The following is a 21,461-nucleotide window of genomic DNA, read 5'->3' as shown; positions in this document are numbered from 1 at the left end:
GGGCATCTGGGTTGGTTCCATATCTTAGCTATGGTAAATAATGCTGCAATGCACATAGTTGTGCTGGAAGATTTAGTATGGTCTTGTGGTGATCATTTGGGTAAATGCCAAAAGTGGGATTGCTGGGTCATAGGGGAGCTCTATGTGAAGTCTTTTGAGGAACCTCCATACTACTTTCCAAAGTGATTGAACAAGTTTACATTCCCACCAAAAATTCAGTAAGGTTCCCTTCTGTCCACATCCCTTCCAGCATCTGTTGTTATTAGAATTCTTGATTCAAGCCATTCTTACTGGGATGAGGTGGTATCTCAATGTTGTTTTGATTTGCATTTTTTTATGGGTAGGGAAGTTGAGCATTTCTTCATGTGTCTATTGGCCATCCTTCTTTCCTCTTCAGAGAAGTTTCTTCTTAAGTCTTTAGCCCAATTATTTATAGGGCAGTTGTTTCCTTGATTATTTGTTGTTGGAAGATTTAAGTTTTTGAGTTCCAGGTATATTTTATATGTGAGACCCTTGTCTGTTGTATGGCTAGTGAAGATCTTCTCCCAATCCGTGCGCTTTCTATTGATCTTGTTACCTATGTCCTTTGCCATGCAGAGGCTCTGCAATTTCATGAAATCCCATTTGTCCAATCTTTCTTTGATTTGTTGTGTTTCTGGGTCTCTTTTAAGAAAATTTTGGCCTGTGCCAAGGACACCTATGGTTTCTCTATTCCGTCCTGTAATGTTTTCAGAGTGTCTGATTTGACTCTGAGGTCTTTAATCCATTTGGATTAGATTCTGGTGCAGGGTGATATATAGGATCTAGCTTTAGTTTTCTACAAGTGATTAACCAAGTTTGCCAGCTCCATTTACTGAAGAGGCTGTCGTTCTTCCATTCTATTTTTTTTAGCTTCCTTATCAAAGATTAGATGGCTATAGGTCTGTGGGTTCATTTCTGGGTTTTCAATTCTAGTCCATTGGTCATGTTATCCTCTATCTTAGTTTATCCTTGTTTTATTCTACTAGTAATTTGTTCATGTAACCATCATGGTATTTCCATTCTTATGCTGCCATAGTGGTATATAGTGTAATTATACCAGCATACTGTAAAATTTTGAGATCCTCAGGGTGACTCTGAGAACACCTTTCACCTTCCAATTTCTGTTCTTCTTTTTTTTCCACACTGTAATAGAACACTTGCATTCATCTAGATAATTAACAGACTACTAGAAAGACTAAATGTTTTAGCCTTATTTGTGATTGGAGTTTCAAATTTACCAATCATAGTGTGAGCAGATTTATTATGCAATGATGAATCATCTAAGAAATGTCCTTGAAAAAGTGGTAGACTACCTGACCCTTACTGATAGGATGGTACCTATGATAATGAGCTGTTCTGGCCAGGAGCTGTTATGTTGAAAATTGAGGGGATGAGTGGGGCTGGGAGACATGGAGAAGAATGAAGGAAGGGTAATGTTGATCAAGATGCACTGTCCTCACAAACTGAAATGTTGAATTGAAACCCCTCTGTATAGCAACTGAAAGATAAAAATGTATTAAAAATAAATTAATTTTGTAAAAAGAACTTAACAGACATTCTACAAGTGAGATTGTACTTGCTCCTGGGGTTGCCACTAGATCTGTATGCTATTAATCTTTTATTCTTTCTTCTATTTCTTTTTTTTGGGGGGGGGAGTGCAGGTTAACATGGCATCAGAATCCACTGTGATGGCCCCCATTTGTCTAGTGGAAAATGAGAAAGAGCATTTGATGGTGAACCCCGAAGCAGTCAAGATTCTTGAAGCGATTACAAAGCCTGTGGTGGTGGTGGCCATTGTAGGAATGTATCGTACAGGAAAATCTTACCTGATGAACCTCCTGGCAGGACACAACCAAGGTGAGTGCTTTCTTAGGACAGGAGCCATTTGCTGGGATCCTTGATAATGCAAGGTAATCATGCTTGTTATACCATCAAGAAGAATCTGACTCCTGCTAAGGGAAAATCTTTCAATCTTTTTTAAGATTGACATGAAAGCTTATCATTTTAAATCCATACTCATAAGATCTCACCCTACTCTAGTAAAAAACAGGAATTTTCCTTATTCTGTTTAGTGACCTACAAGAAGAGTATTCTAGTGCAATCCAATCTTACCTACTCAGTTCCTTTGATTATTTCCTTCCTCCCATTGACATAATTTCATTAAGTCTGTAGAACCAATGCAGATATCACCCAGTATGCTTTGTTTATAAAAGTGAAATAAGATTGTGAGATATAAGAAAAGCAGAAAGAATTGCATTTTCTAAAAAAATATGATTTATAATTTTTACTAACTTTATAAGTACTATAAACCATATAAATAATGTAGAAAAATTGTTTCCAATACTGTCATGGGTATTTCTTATTTTGTTAAATGCAGGGTGATTTTGTGATTTTTTATTTATTTTTAAATTTTATTATCTTCAAGTCATTGCACAAACACATCAGCACTCAACAGAGCAGTTCATGATTGCAGTGCATCTTGATCAGTGTGGGTGATTTCCTTAAATAAGGTCATTTTATTTGCTCCTTCTTGGTTTCCAGAAAATCTGTCACTAGTTCTATCAATCCTTTGCCTATGAAGGTTTCCTTCATTACATTTTATTTCTTCTCTTCTAGTTCATTTATTTTAAAGGACAGACTCCCAGTATGATATTCTCAGAACTTAAAGCACACCTGTATTAATATTTTTCTCTTTGGTTGCAGGTTTCCATCTGGGCAGTACAGTGAGGTCTCAAACAAAAGGTATCTGGATGTGGTGTGTGACTCACCCAACGAAACCAAATTTCACCTTGGTCCTTCTGGACACTGAGGGTCTGGGTGATGTGGAGAAGGTAAATAAAAATCATGGAGAATTCATTTGGTTGTATTTCTTAACTTAGCAGTTGTCACTTTAATTAAATTTCCACTGCTTAATTCAATTCCTACAACTACAAATCCAGTTATGGATTAAGGCTAAATTGTCTCTTTGCATTACTCTGATAAACCCTAATATTTTGATGAATTATTATTCTTTTTAAAACTTTCCTCCTTTTTCTGACTTTGATTTTTGGAAGTGGGTCACTAGATCTACCCATTCTTTGTTCTTTGATTGGTCAAAATCAGGCTTTTGTACATCCTAGACAGTGTTCTACCAATGTGCTACAACTTTAATCTAGTATAGACATCTTAATGTGAGATGGTAGTGACACTAAATTCTACCTCAGACCCAGGGAGCATGTACATGTGCTATCGGAGATCTTCCGTAAGGAAGAATTTTCCTCTACTCTGTCAGCTGCTTATTTACTCAATTATTCATATCTGCATAAAAGAAAGTCTATGTATGCTTTGATTTATGCTTTTCTGGAAGGTATTGGGGAATGACCAAAGAAGAGCCTTGCATACATTCTAGTTATATGCTTACCACTGAGCTGGACTCTGGTTTCTATACCTTGTTTTTGCTTTGTTCCATCTTTGGATATTGAGAGTTCTTTCAGTTTGTTGTCATGTTATGGTGAAATTTTCTCTGCAGCTGAGAGTATTATCCAATGTAGTAAATATTCGCTAAGGACACCAATTCTAAGTCCCTATCCTATATTCTATAGATCCATCAGTAAAAGGTAAGGACCTAGTTCAGGAGCCAATACACATTTTGTATAACCAGTACAGGTGCTATAGATGTCCAGAAGTGGCCATACAATTTAGGTATATGGGTCAGAGACTATTTCCTAGGGGTATGGACATCTCAGCACTAACTTATGAGGCCAAGAGGACTTTAAATCTATTACCATAATATAAATTGCTTTTGTCTAGAATTACTCACTTCCTCTGTAATTTGGTGGGAGTTGAGTAGTACTTAATTGTATTTTTCTATACTTCATGGTCCATCTCATCCTTCATCTTGTTTCTGCTTTATCTTTCAGCCCTTTACACATGCTCACTGCTTCAGCCAAATGATATGACTATGTGATACATATATATGACTTACACTTTATAATATTTCTCATTTGTCTACTATTGGTTTTACAATGTGTATGATCTTTTAATCTCTTCTTACACATTCTATCAGCGTTTTAAATAAATGAAGCAGATTGAAACAACAGCTATTATTCCACTGAGACATTCACAAGTGTAAATCTGCAAAGCATTTTTTCCTATTTACTAAAATGGTCAATTTTCTCTCACGCAATAAAATTTTAGTGTATTATTGGCAAAGATGATCATCTTGGATGCATATATGCATATAGATGCATATATGTTGCATTTGTTTATATACTATATATGATTTTTTTTAATATTGTGGCATCCTACTGCATATAGTTGCTGTAGAGAATATTTATGCACATTGACAATATCATTCACTCTAAGAAACCTAGGCCTGAGGAATGTCACTGTTAATGAAAAGCAAGTGTAAACAGGATAATTTCATAAACATTGATCTTTGTGTTCTCTATTAGAATTGAAGTCCTAAATGAACAATAAATGAAAGAATGAAACAAGTAGACTTCTCTGTTCCTTGCTCTCATGTGCTTTCTAGTGTGATCCTAAGAATGACTCGTGGATCTTTGCCTTGTCCATTCTACTCAGCAGCAGCTTTGTCTACAACAGCATGGGAACCATCAACCAGCAAGCCCTGGATCAGCTGCAGTATCCTTCCTTGAAAAGAATAGTCATCTAGTATTGAGTTTAGGAAAATGGCAACTAACCCTGTTTCTTTAAGTGACTCAGTTTTCCTGCTTGAGAAAAGGTACATTACACAAAATGGAATGTTATCAATGGGTTTGTAGGTGAGATCTGAAATTTGTTCATGATGTATGGTGCTTTTCATTCCTTAGCTAAGATCCCAGCTATGTAACTGAACTAACAGAGCTAATCAGAGCAAAGTCCGCTAAGAAGTCTGATGAAATGGATGACTCTGATGAATTTGTGAGTTTCTTTCCAGACTTTGTTTGGGTTGTTCGGGATTTCATTCTGGAGCTGAAGTTAGATGACCAGCCCATCACAGAGGATGAATATCTAGAGAATGCTTTAAAGCTTATTCCAGGTACCAGAGGGAGGCTGGGGAAGGGGAAGGATTCAGTAGGGTTATGGTATATACTAAGCCCTTTTAATCTGCATTGGATGTGCATGCCTATTTGAGATTGGGCTATGCTACAGTATGATACTAATTATACGAAGGCAACTAAGCAGTTGCCTTTTAAAAATATCACTCTGTTTAAAAAATTACATTTTTATTCTATTAAAATGTACATTTTAAAAAATGTAGTGTATTTTTCTACTTTATAGTTCTCTAGTATCATTTATGACAACAATTCTCATATCTAAAAAAGTTAAATATACTTCAATAGACCATTTTATGAAATACTACATGTAAGCCAATGATTTATAGAATTCTATCAGTTCTCATAGATGATATGTCATAGAACTTGAAGTTTCAAAATAAAAACCAACAATTCTTTCTAATATGTTGTACCTGAACATTTAAAATAACGTGTTCTACTGAAATAGTTCATCAACAGAACCATATACAAATAACATATTCACAAAATATGTTTTAAAAATGTTTTGGTTTTTCATCTGAACAATTAGTAAACCCACAGAGACTTCTATGCTTGTTCTAGTGTTATCATTTGAAAGTCTTCAAGTGGAATATAAAATCACTAAAATGGGCACAAATACTGGATCAAATTATTTAAGGCCCATTAACACCATGAAAAATCATCCCTATTATAATCCATCCTATAATGTTGAAAGGTCCATATTAAGTTTTGGTTTTTTGTTTGTTTTTTGTTGGTCATGGGGCTTGAACTCTGGGCCTGGACACTGTCCATGAGCTCTTCAGCTCAAGCGGACTGCTCTAACACTTAAGCCACAGCTCTACATCCTATTAAGTTTTTTTTAACTTATTTTTATTCTTTTATTGTGAAAATACCATACAGAGGAGTTACAATTACATGGGCAAGATAACGAGTAGATTTCTTATCAAGCATTGTTGCCTCCTCCTTTGTTTTTCCCCTACCATCCCTTCCCTCCCACCACCACAACTATACTCCTCTACCTCCCCACTTCCCCACCCCGTCTAAATTGTAAAGTTTGTTTTTCAACATACTGTCTTGTACAAAGTGGTTTTTATTTTCTTGCTATTGTTTCTAACGTATTTATAATGTACCATGTGATGTTTTTGTTTTTGTTTTTTTGCATGTTCCTGCCCCAGAGTATAACCGCTGTTCTCACTGTATTTGATGTCCGTGCTCTGCATCTTGTATGTACACTTCTCTAATTTGGGGAGGGGATGGGAAAAAACAAAATGCTTATTGATCAATGCTCTAGTTGTTCACATTGACTCTGTAAAACCTCATAGAGTAATTTAGAGAATGAAGAGATATCCATAATACATCTAAGTTAATTTTACTGTTCGAACTTTTCAGTGAAAATAGTCTTTAAGCAATTTGTGGTATGTACTTATACTTGTGAGTGTGTGTGTGTGTGTGTATATATATATATGTATATTTCTAACAGCTTTTCTGTTCTGACTTTAGTATTATGTATCTTCTTTCTAGCATTTTCTCCTGTAGCAACTTATCCTTTGCAGATATAATTTTATTTTATGTCTTAGATTTCATTTCTGACAAAGATACACTAGAATCAGAAAACTGCTTCTACCATTTTGCTTCACTGAGTTAAGTTATTAACTCAGGAGTGTTTTGCCAGAACTAGGGATACTAATCAATTTTTTTCCTTTTGTGGACAGATAGATGCCTAATCTTCAATTACTTCTTGGGTTTTGCCTCTGTGCACAACGTTGGTTTGCAATGAAATATCATTTTAAGGATTGTGAGACAGTGATGTAAAATCTCTGGAACGAAAATACTCAGCCCCTTGTCTGATGGCTGCCCTTCCAATGATCAATTTTTTCCTTTTATTTTTTATTGTAAATGCTCAAAATGTGTTATTGAATTTGTGTGTTGTCTAAAGACAAGTATCTTAATTTTTCTTATAGATCAACTTTCATTTATAACTGTTACAATTAGGGCTCGCTACTGTGTATTATTCATATATGACTGCATTTTTGACTGACAGTTTTTTATATCCATTATCAACTTTTTTCATTTTATTTTATTTTTTGTTGTGAAATTTCCAAACAGAGGGGTTACAATTACATGAGCAAGATAATGAGTACATTTCTTTTCAAGCATTGTTGTCTCCTCCTTTGTTACCCCTTTTCATCCTTTCCCCTCTCCCCACCCGCCCCCACATTCCCCCATAATGACTAGTATATGTCTCAGGCAAGGAGAAACTATTAGACAAGTTGATGTTAGGTGAAATGAACCCCAAGATAAGGATTCAATTTTTTTCTTTCTTGCGATTGTTTCTAACATATTTATAAGATGATTTCTTTGCTGCTTTGTATGTCCCTCCCCCATGGTATAACCCCTGCTTTCACTGTATTCCTTTTATTTTTTGTAGGCAAGAATCAGAAAATTCGAAATGCCAACTTGCCTAGGGAGTGCATTAGGCATTTCTTTCCAAAACGCAAATGTTTTGTCTTTGATCGACCTACAAAAGAAAAGGAACTCTTAATTCATATTGAAGACTTGTCAGAAGACCAGCTGGATTACAATTTTCAAGTGCAGTCCAAAACCTTTTGCTCCTACATCTTTGCCAATGCAAAACCCAAGAACTTGAGAGAGGGAATTATTGTCACTGGGAAACGTGAGTCTTCTTTGCTTCTGGATTTACCTCTTTTCTTAATTACCTTAAGTAATGCTTTGATTACATTTTTGCATTTGCTAAAGGTATAGAAAAATAGTAGTTCATGCTTCATATAATTTCATCTTTTCTAACTATTGTTGGTCTACATTGATCTTTATTGAGATAGAATATACCTTAAGAAACTATTCCACAGATCATATAAGAGCCGACTGATGCTAAGATTAATTCCTGTGTTTTAGATTAAGTCACTTGGGAAAGTGTTCTGTATGGATAGAAAAATATTTTGTGAATTTAAACTAGTTATGAATCATATAAGATGCCAAGTACCTATAGGATCATTAAGAGTTTAAAATCAAAATTCAGTTAATTTCTAATTACAGAAGTGGCTTCAGGATGTGGACAACATGCACACATAATATTAAGTTCTGCCATGATGTTCTTCTTAAATTAACATGCAGATTTTCATTCCTATTTAGAGTTGGGTCCCAATAGTGAGACAATTTAATTCATTTGTAAACTTCATTCATTTTGCCTGTGTAATCTGCTATTTCTTAACTTTATATGAAATTCTCTAGACAGAATTCATTGATCATATTGGTGGTTATTAGTGATGTAAATTATAAAGTGTGAATTAAGAGCCTGAAAGAAAAAAATTAATAAGAAAAAACAGTGCTGCCAGAAGAAGTAGACTTTGTCAAATACGATAAAGGAATTTGATATCAGCTACTCAGGAATCAGTGATTGGGAAGATAATAAATTGGGGTACTGTAGGGCAAAAACTCATCAAGAAGCTACCTCAATCAGTAACTAGGCATGGTGGCTTGTGTCTGTTAACACAGATATGCAGAAAGCGTAAAAAGGAGGCTCACAATTCATGATAGCACAGGTATATACAAAGGATGCTATCCTTAAAATAATATCAGAAGCAAAAGTGGGGCTAGGAATGTGGTGTAGTGGCAGAGTGCTTGCCTAGCATGCATGAAGCCCTGGGTTTGATTCCTCAGTACAACATAAACAGAAAAAGGCAGAAGTAGCGCTGTGGCTCAAGAGGCAGAGTGCTAGCCTTGAGCAAAAGAAGCTCAGGGATAGTACCCAGGCCCCGAGTTCAAGACACAGGACTGGAAAAAAAGAAAAATGTGTTGGTGGTGTGGTTCTATTCATATAGCATTTGCTTAGTAAGCATGAGGCCCTGCGTTCGAGCCATGATATCACCAAAAAAATGTGAAAGTTGTTTAAAGTCTTAATGTTTTTCACAATGCTATTTTTAGAATAAAATAGAAGTGTATCTTGATGTTTATCCTTAAATTATTGGGCTCATCCAGGCCTGGGGACTCTGGTGGAGACTTATGTCAGTCCTATCAACAGTGGAGCAGTGCCATGTTTGGAGAATGCTGTGACGACCCTGGCGCAGCGTGAGAACTCAGCAGCTGTGCAGAAGGCAGCCAACCACTACAGTCAGCACATGGCTCAGCAATTGAGGCTCCCCACTGAGGACCTCCAGGAGCTGTTGGATGTGCATGCGGCCTGTGAGAGAGAAGCCATCGCAGTCTTCATGGAGTTATCATTCAAGGATGACAAGTGGGAGTTTCAAAAGGATTTAATGGTAAGATGTCTGCTCCTGGTCTGTCTTTCCCTTTTGAGACAATGCTTATGCTCATCATTTTAATCTTATGGATCATTTGCTATCTGTACTTTTAGGAGCCTGGAATTTTATGAGTGTGAGGATTCCTACAGGCTGATGGATGCAAGACATTTTATCTTTTATCGTTGCACAATAAATTACAATATGGTTGGCAAGTAAAAAACCCAGACACCAGTGGCTCATGCAGTAATCCTACCTACTCAGAAGACTGAGATCTGAGATCATGGTTCAAAGCCAATCTGGGTAGGAAAACCCATGATACTCTTGTCTTCAATTAAACAGCCAAAGTCCAGAAGTGGAGCTGTGACTCAAATGGTGCTAGCCTTTATCAAAAAGCTCAAGAATAGCTCAGGCCTTGAGTTCAAGCCTCAGGAACAGCATTTAAAAAACCACATGTGCATTTATAAATTTTCCATACCATTGTATACATATGACCTATGGTTCTTTATGTCATATGCAATCATATACTTATAACATACAGTTGATATATCTATATAAAATACAGTCCTGTTTATCGTAAGTATAGTGTGTGGATGTTGGATAAGCCAACAAGTGCTCTGCTCAGAGCACCCAAATGAGGTCAGAACTTCAATCATTGCAAACAAGTTGCTGTCAGGATTAAAGCACTTCACACTCTGATGTGCACACTGCAAGAATTAACAAGTGGTTCCCAAACCATGAACATATGAGAAACTTCAGAAATATTTGCAAACTTTTTTTAATGCATTCCTTTTCATCCTTGCAACACACATCCTGAGCTTACTCTCCTTTTAGCCACATTCCACGTGCTATAGCTTCTTTTATGGCTATATTGTTGTTCATCACTGGGCTGTTGAAAGAATTGTGTGGGGCCTGTAATTAAATCCCATCATTTTACAGAGAATGAGCCTGGCTCCCAGAATATTCAGGGACTTACCAATATTACTCAGACAGTTTTCAGAAGTGGTAATGGCTCCGTCCCCTGTCCCCATGTGCTCCGAGGCCTTCACCTTACTTTTTCCATGAAGATCACCATGGAATTTCTTTCTAATGCCTTTATTGTACTGTCTTCCTATCATCTTCACAGAACACCATAGAGAGAAAGAAGGAAGATTTCATCTTGCAGAATGAAGATGCATCTGGCAAATACTGCCAGATGGAGCTGAAGAAAATTTCCCAGGCTTTTATGGAAAACATTTCCAATGGCACTTTCTCTATATCTGGAGGGCATAATCTCTACTTGGAAGGCAAGAAGAAGGTTGAGCAGGACTATCATCTAGTTCCCAGGAAAGGGGTAAAGGTGAGGAATAAGGGGATGAATTGCAGTTAGTCAGAGAATCTCATTTATGTATTTATTTGTTTATTTATATATTCATATATTGTCAGTTGTGGGGTTTGAACCCTGGGTTTGGTCTCTGTCCCTGTACTCTTCAGCTCAAGGCAAGTGCTCAACTGCTTGAGACACAGTACCACTTCTAGTTTTCTAGTGGATGTTTGGAGGTAAGAGTCTCTTGGACTTTCCTGCCCTGGCTGGCTTTGAACTGTGATCCTCAGATTTCAGCCTCCTGAATACCTAGGATTACAGGCGTGAGCCATTGGCACCTGCATGGGGATCTCATTAATAAAGAACACAGAATCATTTGTGAGAAGAAAATCTGCATTTTCCTTCTGTATCCACAATTAATTATTCTTAACCCAGAAACTTCCAAGTAGAGTAGGATTTTTTCTTAAAAGAAACCGTGCAATCGTTTCTTAATTAAGTTAATGAGATATGAAAATTAAACATACCCTTTGTTCTATTCACAAGAAACTGATAGTCTTGCCTCAGATACAAATGGTAAATTGAATTTAACAAGATAAGTTATGTCATGCTGGCATGAACACCAAGTAAAAATAATGGTGAGGTTAATATGGTGATAATATTAGTGTTAATGCTCACACATATTCAAAATCATATTTTATGTTTCATTTTGGGTTTTTTTCTTTTTGTTTGATTTAAGTCAAGGTGTTTCATGTATCTTAAGCTGGTTCCAACTCATATCATTTCCACTTCAGCCTTAACAATTCTATGATTAGAAGTATGTACCACTATTTCTCAATTTTGACCCCCTAATTTGTATCATAAATACTCAGTAACCTGTAATTTCAGGCTACTTGGACACCTATAATTTAAATTTCAGAAATATCCTATAAATTACTACTAATGTTATCCAAGTTTTGTGGTTGAGAAATATGAGGCATAGGGAAGCCAGTAGGTTGTAAATTCCTAGAGCCTGTACTCAGGAAACCTGGTAGACAGTTCATAGGATAGCCATACAGAACTCTGGAGTTAGCTCAGGAAAGATTTCTCTAAGAGTAGAATGAAGGTCAAGATGAATTATCAGAGGATCCCTTGTATTTTAAATAAAAGAATACAGGAATCTTGGTAGAAGAATAGAATGTAGGGATATATTTTTTATTTTTGTGGTAATATATTTTGAACCTAGGTATTCCTACTTGCTCAGGTAGTGTGCTGTCATTGGACCCATTCCTTTAGTTTGGCTCTCTGCTGGTTATTTTTTTTGTTTTTTTTGGGGGGGGTCCGGTGGTGGGGCCTGAACTCTGGGCCTGGGCGCTGTCCCTCAGCTCTTCAGCTCAAGGCTAGCGCTCTACCACTTGAGCCACAGCGCTACTTCCGGCTTTTTTCTTTTTGTTTATGTGGTGCTGAGGAATTGAACCCAGGGCCTCAGGCATGCAAGGCAAGCACTCTACCACTGAGGCACCTTCCCAGCCCTCTGCTGGTTATTTTGGAGATAGTGACTCATGGATTTTTCTGTCTAGGCTTGTTTCAAATGAGGATCTCCTGTATCTCAATATCTCACTAGTTATGATTTGTAGGCATGAGCCACCAGTGCCAAGGTAGAGAGTATATACTAGAGAGTATACATTTTAGGTACATGTAAATCTCATTGATATCCTGGAATAGCAATAGATTTCTCTGTTGCAAAAGAAAAAAAAAGTATTGAATCTGGTTGCTGGTGTCTCATGCTTATAATGCAAGCAAGTATACACACACACATACATATATACATACATATATATGTATGTATGTAAATAATCTCAGCAGGCTGAGGATTGCAGTTCATAGCCACCAGGAAAACATGTGGTAGTTATCTCCAATTAACCACCAGAAGCCAGAATTGGCATTGTAGTTAAAAATGGTAGAGTGCTAGTCTTGAGCACAAAGATCAGTAAGAACAGCCAGGCCATTAGTCCAAGAAGGAGAGTAGGGCAGAGGCTGCTAAAAGTGTTTCTAAGCATTACAAGAGAGATTGGCTTTGCTTTTATGGTTCAAGAAGGAACAGACACAGAGGAATCTTGAAGACAATTGAAATTTTACAGGATTTAGAGGGAAATAATTTCTGCAACAAGAGAATAGACTTTTGTAGTTTGACATATTCCACTTGTTTATTGGTCTCCTAGGCAAATGAGATTCTCCAGACATTCCTGCAGTCCCAGGATGCTATAGAAAAATCGATCCTACAGTCAGACAAAGCTCTCACTGATGGAGAGAAGGCCAGAGAAGGTACTGGGGAAGGTAATGCTTTCAGAAGAGGGGGTTGGTTCCTGAAAACCTTAACTGATGGACATGAACATCTTTATGAAAGGAGCTTCCTGTTCTACACTAGAATGTACAAGATGCTAAATCTGAAAAATAAGAGATCAGGTCTAGTCATATCCAGTGTGGCAGCTCATTTCCATGTCATTCTCTCATGTGCCTGGGTTTGATCGCTGGAAAAATTCAGAGACAGTTTGGGTTCTGATCCCAGTGGGTAGCATTAAGGCTTGATTCTTGTTGTTTTTCTTCTCTAAAACCAATGTGGAATAGCTGAGCGGGCTGCAAAAGAAGCAGCTGAGAAGGAGAAGGAGATGCTAAGACAGGAACAGAAGGAACAGCAGCAAAAGATGGAGGCCCAAGAGAAAAGCTACAAGGAAAATATGGCCCAACTACAGGAGAAGATGGAAAGGGAAAGAAAGAATCTGATCAGAGATCAGGAAAAGAAGCTGGAACACAAGCTGAAGGTGAGTCTGATGGGGCCTGGGATATATCACAAGGATACTTGTGAGCCGGCCTTTGCCAGCTCCTCCCACCTTCTTGAGAGAATCACAGGGAGCTAGGAGCACATATGTTCTTACTACCCATGAATCAGGAGGAAACATTAGACAATTGTGTCAAAGAACACTGTGGTCCTGGATTGTGGGGAAAGAGAGACAGAGACAAAGAGAGAGACAAGGACATCCTTAGCTCCTAGGGTTGTTAAGGGAAAACTCTTGATATTCAGTAAGTTTTATTTTCAAGGTTAACTTTTTCATTTCGTAGATTCAAGAAGAAATGCTTAAAGAAGGATTTAAAAATAAATATGAAGATATTTGTACAGAAATAATTCAACTGAAGAAGGAGATTGAAACAAGCAAGACAGAGAAGCTATGGGGAGGAAAATTATTGGATGGACTGGGTGATGTGCTTCTTTTATCAGCGCCACATCTTCATGCTAAGTTAGTTGGTGCCTTTTTGAAAGGGGTACCCTACACAATGAAATAGACTCCAGATTTCTTTTAAGAATTAATAAAGAAAGCCATTCTTTTGACTGAATCTTAATTTTCAAGTTGATATCATGCTATTTTTTAAAAAGGTTAAAAGAGGACACAGGAATGGAGGGATGATGAGCAAATGCAGTCATTATATTTAACATACATCATATTAAAAATGAACAATGTAATGGTGGGTAGGGACCAGGGGAAAAAGTATGGGGAAAGTGACGGAAGGGGGAACATTACCCAAGAATTATTGTACCTGAGTTATGGAACTCTGACACATTTGTGCAGTTTCTTAATAAGAACAATAAAAGTTCAGTTTATAACTATTAAAAACAAAAATATATAGGCTATTAATTAGCTCAGTGGAAATGAAAAAAAGTAACTTGAATATATCAGGGCCTGCTGTACAAAACCTGAAGTTAATATCAGTCATATTAGTTTAACAAATAAGCTGATTAGAAAACATACTGAAAGAAAATACTAATCTATGTAATATATCAAAATTAATGAATGATAATAAAATTTTTAAGTAAAAAGTTGTTCTTAAAAGTCCATGAAGTACTGTAGAATAAAAATCAGAAAACTCTTTAAATTATTACTAAACTATCAATTTTAGATTGATAGGATCAAAATGTAGGTGATTCCTAAGGCAATATGTCGATATACTGTGATTCAAAGAAATATGTAACACAAATTTTCAGGAAGCGTATTTTAATATTTATATGTCATATTACAATATTAAAATTCCCTTGAGAGGCGAGGCAAAAACCAATGTTCAGCAAGATAAAACACCAAGAATTGTGTACTCAAAAGAGGTGAGGTGAAGGGGACGTGGGGTAGATTAATGAACAAGAGAAGAGAGGGAGAATGCAGTCAAGAATGTAATGTTTAACCACAAAATTAAAAAAGAATAAGAGAAGGGGAGATAAAAAATGGAGGATGAGAAAAAGATAAGAAAAAGGAGGGTGACATTGATCAAGATATATTTTGTTTAGAAACTGCTCCTTTGTACAACTACTTAAACTTAATAAAAAGAAAAAGTATGAATAAAGCAATCAAGGAAATTCTAGAAAATGAAAAGTTGGATCAATTAGAGAGCAAAATCTCCAACCATGTTCTAGACTCCAACCCATAAATAGCATAGTGGCACCAGCCTCTGAATATTTCCATAGGAGTAAAAAAAAATCTAGGAGTACAGGTATTGTAGAATCATTCATGCAATGAATTTCAAATTTTATTTGTCCAAAACAAATATAAAAATCTGTCTCTCTCTTTATATGTGTGTGTGTGTGTGTGTCTACAAATAACCACACTATGGAGCACCTTCAAAAAAGAAATCTAGACAGGTATGTCACTAGATAATAAAATAAGGTTATTAACTTTAAAAATCAGTGCTATAAACAACATCCACCTTGAGATAATGGAGCAAATATGTAAAAAGTAATTGAAGCTTCATTGCAAATTTGTGCAAAACAAATTTCTGAGATGCCAGTGCCCACTATAGATTAGTCAGGAATATCAGATTTAGTTTTTATTTGACCTTACTACTTAGTCAAAAAGAAATAAGGAATAGAACAGAAAACAAAAAGTAGCAAACATTTGCAGGCTAGAAATAATCCCCCTACAGGATGGACTATTAATGTTGTGGAAAATGGCACCAGGCAGTTCAACAGGAAGAATGTGGCTATCACAACAACCGAAGAAGCACACTTCTGCATCCTCATCTTTCTTTCCATATGTATTCTCTATAAAGCCTGGGATGATGACTACAAATGGTTTTGAAATTCCCACCTCATTTGTATAAAGTTAGTGAGTGAATTGGAAGAAAACATTCTCTTCAGGTCCAACTCAGAGATTTTGGATCCCTCTCAGCTGTTTTGCTGCGGACTTTGATGGAGTAAACTTGTGTCAGTTATATATGTTATTTTTGGATTCTAGGATTTTTCACACAATCTATCGACTTCTATAAATAGCCCAGTTTTCATATCTAAATTGTGTCTTTTCCAGAGTATGTTCCTTTTTATGTTCTCCTACTTCAAACCTTGAACTGCATGTGTGATACTTGAACTATGGAATCACTAATCCTTTCTTGGAGCTATAAAAATGATACTACACATGTCTTGCTATCTCTCCTGCTATCTCTTCATCCCCTGTATTTGTTCTTGATTACCATTTATTTTTAATGACGATACTATTCAGAACAAATACACTAGTTATTCTAGATAACTTTTTGAGGCAAGTACTCACTGAAAAGCCAGAAAGGACCTTGACATAAGAGACAACCATAGCGAGACCCCAGGCTCTCCCAGCTGAGGCACCACCAAACTGCTACAGTCATCTCTGCAAATGCACCTAGCAGCCCCAGGTAGCCACACCCAAGGCTGCCTGCCACCTGTCACCTCCAGCTGCCACTGATGCAGACCAGCATGCCACCACCTCCCCCACTCCCGCAGTCCACACCAGTGCGCTGCATGAACCTCCACCTGCTCTTCCCAGTGCCAGGACTCACCATGTCGCCACAGAGGAAACCCTTCAGCATCAGCAGAACCCCCCACCCACTTGCACCTGCCAACTCCCAGACCCTCTCTATGAGAACCCGCCAACTCCATTCTACACACCACAGCACAGGCTCTGGGTCCAGCACACCAGCAGCTACAGACGTTGTGAGTAACCCAACTGGGTCCACTCCCTGGAAGGCAATTCCCTGTGGGATTCCAAAGCCCTCTGACCCAAGCCCCCTTCCAAAAGGCAGGGATCATACCAGAACAGAACATGGACATAACTTCTGTTCCTAAGGTTCCTGTGGCTACCAGGGAAAGCCTGGGAATACAGCTCCAGGCCTATGATAGCAGCCTAAAAACCTGAAACCCCCAAAACTCTCTCCCACCAGGCTTGAGAGGGGACTGTGTATAACAGGGAAGCCTCCCCCATCAAAAGGCCATCTGCTCCCAACCAAACCACAAGGAAGGTGGACTATAGCAAGGCAAACAAGGTTCCATCAGAAATCTGCTCGGAGAACTACAGGAAGACTAAACTCCCCCAAAGAACCAAAAAATACAATCTTTAATTTTTTATTCTTATTTGTGTTTAGTTTTGTTAGTTTTTTTGTCTGTCATGGGGGCTGAACAATTGGCCTGGACACTATACCTCAGCTCTTCATCTCAAGGCTTGTGTCCTACCACTTGAGCCACAGCACCATTTCTAGCTTTTTTTCTGCTTATGTGGTGCTGAGGAATCAAACTCAGGGCCTCATGCATGTGAGGCAAACAGTCTACCACTGAGCCACCTTCACAGCCCTGTTTGTTTGTTTTTATTTCTATGTGTTAATGTGTATTGTGATTTAGGATTTACTATTCCACTTAAAGCTTCTATTTGTCATTATTATTTGTTTTTTTCTTCCACTTTCCAATCTCCTAATTTGTAAGTTTTTTCCCTTCTTTCTTTTCCTCTCACTCTCCACTTCTCCTTTCTCTCCACATTATACTATACACCATCAGAGCTACCCTGCCTAGTTCTATACACAAAGTAAGGTCTCCTTCTATGTGTGTAAACAATAGTCACAGGAGTTAACTTAGATTCAGCTATTCTCCAATAATGTCTGAATAATCTTTCTCTCATCTCAGCAAGTCTCCCAAATACATTTATATATAACTTCTTTTTCTTACCTTCATCTGCATCTCTAATCTACTCCCTATATAACCTTTCTTTGAATTCATTTCCACCACTTATACTCAGTATCATGGTCTATATTCTCCTCCTACATATACTGATCCCCTAATCTGTTCTTATCCCTCTACTATCATTTTACCCAAGTTCTCTTCTGAATTTAAATTCATATCTCTCCATTCCTAACTCTTCATTTCTCTATCTGCTCCAGCCCATTGATCCCTAATGGTTTATATCTGAACCAACTTACAGTTGGTTCTATAGTTGACCACAAAATTGGTTCCATTTGACAACTTTGAGTACAGGGGGCCCATCTTGTTAACTCTAAGGAGCAGACTACTTATCAGCCAAACCCAGGTTGTCTCAAAAGTTGCAACTATACATAATCTCGACCCCAAAGCCACAATATCCCTCTCCAAGAAAAGAAAAAGAGAGCTAAATAGGAAAATACCTACACATAATTTTTAAACACTAAGATCGATACATCTACATGACACTGGGTTGGCTCTGCCCCCCCAAAAAAAACACTGTACTACTGTTGCACCACTGTGATTCTTCTCTCCAAATGGGTAGAACTAACCACAGAAATACAAGTAATATGGCCAACCGACAAATCCCCACACCATCTCCACATAAACAAGAAACACTACTTTCCCTCAAATATTACTTCGATCCAAAGACATTAATCGTGTGGGACTTTAATACATTACTATACACCACTATCCTCACTAGATAGATCAACCCGGCAAAAACTCAACAGAGAAAACTTGGATCTCAAAATCTGCATAATTCAAATAGACTTAACGGACATCTACCAAATATCTCACCCAACAGCATCAGATAACACCATCTTCTCAGCAGCACATGGAATATTCTCCAAAATAGACCACATTCTAGGTCACAAAGCAAATCTGTCCAAATTCAGAAACATCGAAATGATACCCTGCATTCCCTCAGAACACAAGGGAGTTAAATTAGAATTCAACACCAAAAGCCACCAAAGAAAATCCTGTAACACATGGAGGCTGAACAACACACTGTTGAACCAGCAGTGGGTGGTGGAAGAGATTAGAAAGGAAATTAAAATGTTCATAATATTCAACAAATTACCAGCTCCTCTGGGACACAGCAAAGGCAGTACTCAGAAGCAAGTTTATAGCTCTGAGTTCCTACATCAAGAAATTGGAAAGATCTGAAACCGACAACTTAATGAGTCATCCACAGCTCCTTGAAAAAGAACAAGCTAAACCCCAATACAGTAGATGGAAACAAATAATTAAAATTAAATCCAAATTAAATGAAATAGACTCCAAAAAATCTGAAGAAAGAATTAAAAAAACAAAGTGGTGGTTCTTCAAAAAATTAATAAAATTGACAGGCCCTCAGCAAATCTTATGAGTATAAAAAGACAACACATCCAAATAAACTCAGAGATGAGAATGGAAACATCAACACAGAAACAGCCAAGATTCAGAATATAATAAGGGGATACTTCTCAAACCTTTCCACTAATAGATCTGAGAACCTGAAAGATAAGGACAAATTTCTAGCAAATATTGACATGCCCAAACTAAACCAAGATGATTTAAAACAACCTAACAGACCCATATCAACCATCGAAATAGAAGCAGCAATAAAAGACCTCCCACCCAAGAAAAGCCCAAGATTTACAGCTGAATTCTACAGGCTTTCAAAGCAGAACTTACACCAGTATTCCTCCATTTCTTTAATGAAACTGAAAGCCAAAATTCACTACCACACTCTTTGTATGAAACCAGCATAACCTTCATCCCATCTCCAGGCAGGGACTCATCAAAGAAAGAGAATTATAGATCCATTTTTTTAAATTGTAAAAATACCATACAGAAGGGTTACAATCACATGGGCAAGGTAATGAGTACATTTCTTATCAAGCATTGTTGCCTCTTCCTTTGTTTCCCCTTCCCATCTTTTCCCATCTTAGATCCATTTCTTTGATAAATATCGACATAAAACTTCTCAACAAAATCTTGGTAAATCGACTTCAACAACTCGTCAAAAGAATCATATACTGTGATCAAACAGGATTCATTTCAGGGACTCAAAGCTGGTTCAATATACTAAAAACAATTAGTATGGTTCATCACATCAACAAGAGCAAGGATAAGAACCACAAGTTTGTCTCAATAGATGTAGAAAAAAACATTTGACAAGACCAACACCCCTTTATGGTGAAGGCTCTGGAAAATATAGGAATCCATGGAACATTCCTCAATATAATAAAGGCTATAAATGACAAACCTATAGCCAGCAATATACTTAATGGCAAAAAGTTAAAACCATTTCCTCTAAATTTAGGAACAACACAAGGGTGTCCACACTCCCTACTCTTCTTCAACCTAATATTAGAATGCCTAGCTACAGCTGTAAGACAAGGTGCAAACATAAAAAGAATCCAAATATGGAAGGATGAAGTAAAACTCCCCTCTTTTCAGATGACATGATATTGTATTTAAACCCCATGGACTCCACTCCCAAGTTACTTGAGCTGATCAGAAATTTTGGCAAACTACCAGGGTATAAAATTAACCCTCAGGGGGCTGGGAAGGTGGCTCAGTGGTTAGAGTGCTTGCCTTGCATGCATGAGGCCCTGGGTTTGATTCCTCAGCACCACATAAGCAAAAAGAAAAAAGCCAGAAGTGGTGCTGTGGCTCAAGTGGTAGAGCGCTAGCCTTGAGCTGAAGAACTGAGGGAGAGCACCCAGGCCCAGAGTTCAGGCCCCATGACTGGATCAAAAAAAAATTAACCCTCAGAAATCAATGGCTTTCCTGTATGTCAATAATGAGAGGAGCGCGGCTGAAATTAGGAAAGCAACCCCTTTTGAAATAGCCCGAAAAAAAATACTTAGGAGTTAACTTAACAAAAGAGGTGAAGGACCTCTGTGATGAAAACTTTAAAAACCTGAAAAAGGAAATTAAAGCAGAATTAAGGAGGTGGAAAAACCTCCCATGCTTCTGGATTGGGAAAATGGCAATACAGTGAAAGGCTATCTACAAATGCAATGCAATACCCATGAACATTCCAACCTCATTCTTCAATGCAATAGAAGAAGCAATCCAAAAATTCATATGGAATAATAAAAGACCCCAAATAGCAAAAACAATCCTTAGTAAAAAGAACAACGCTGAAGGAATATCAATACCAAACTTCATACTCTACTACAAAGCCATAGTAATCCAAACAGCTTGGTACTGACACAAGAACAGACCTGAGGATCAATGGAATAGGACGGAAGCACCAGAAATGAACCCACAGACCTATAGCCACCTAATCTTTGACAAGGGAGCTAAAAAAAAGAGAATGGAAGAAATACAGTAAACAGTGCTGGCAAAATTGGTTAAACACTTGTAGAAAACTAAAACTAGATCCATATATATCACCCTGCACCAGAATCAACTCCAAATGGACCAAAGGCCTCAAGTCAAAGCAGACACCCTGAAAATATTACAGGAGGAAAAAGGAAAAACTCTAGGGCTCCAGGGCACAAGCCCAGAATTTCTTAATAGAGACACAGAAGCAGAACAAATCAAAGAAAGGTTGGACAAATGGGACTGCATGAAACTGCAGAGCTTCTGCAAGGCAAAGGACACAGCTAGCAATATCAACAGAAAGCCCACAGACTGGGAGAGGATTTTTACTAGTCATACAATGGACAAGGGTCTCATATCAAAATATACTTGGAACTCAAAGAACTAAATCCCCCAACAAGAAATCCTCAAAGAAACAACTGCCTGATTAACAAATGGGCTAAAAACTCAAAGAGAGACTTCTCTGAAGAGGAAATAAGAAATGCCAATAGATGCATGCTTGACCTCTCTATCCATAAAAGAAATGAAAATCAAGACAA

At 37.4% G+C, this 21,461-nt stretch overlaps 1 protein-coding gene across 1 annotated transcript; it reads left to right on the top strand.

Annotated features, from left to right (window-relative positions):
* Positions 1 to 1,685: 1,685 nt before the first annotated feature.
* Positions 1,686 to 13,957, top strand: LOC105991904 (guanylate-binding protein 7-like). The gene is made up of 10 exons (XM_013024651.1): positions 1,686 to 1,878; positions 2,725 to 2,852; positions 4,535 to 4,644; positions 4,845 to 5,041; positions 7,465 to 7,710; positions 9,033 to 9,313; positions 10,419 to 10,631; positions 12,794 to 12,896; positions 13,200 to 13,393; positions 13,692 to 13,957. Exons 1-10 carry the CDS (start codon positions 1,689 to 1,691, stop codon positions 13,911 to 13,913), a joined length of 1,884 nt encoding a protein of 627 aa, XP_012880105.1. The 5' UTR covers positions 1,686 to 1,688; the 3' UTR covers positions 13,914 to 13,957.
* The last annotated feature ends 7,504 nt before the right edge of the window (positions 13,958 to 21,461 follow it).

The sequence above is a fragment of the Dipodomys ordii genome, unplaced genomic scaffold (genome assembly GCF_000151885.1).
Source record: "Dipodomys ordii isolate 6190 unplaced genomic scaffold, Dord_2.0 Scaffold78, whole genome shotgun sequence".
Lineage (NCBI taxonomy): Eukaryota > Metazoa > Chordata > Mammalia > Rodentia > Heteromyidae > Dipodomys > Dipodomys ordii.
The sequence above is the reverse complement of the archived record's forward strand: the minus strand, read 5'-3'. Positions and strand labels throughout refer to the sequence as shown.

Excerpts from the sequence above, each read along its gene's own strand:
- LOC105991904 (XM_013024651.1), top strand. The coding sequence starts at position 1,689 with ATGGCATCAGAATCCACTGTGATGGCCCCCATTTGTCTAGTGGAAAAT. Across the intron at positions 10,632-12,793 it reads TTCCCAGGAAAGGGGTAAAG|GCAAATGAGATTCTCCAGAC; the intron begins GTGAGGAATAAG and ends TTGGTCTCCTAG. Across the intron at positions 12,897-13,199 it reads TGGAGAGAAGGCCAGAGAAG|CTGAGCGGGCTGCAAAAGAA; the intron begins GTACTGGGGAAG and ends AATGTGGAATAG.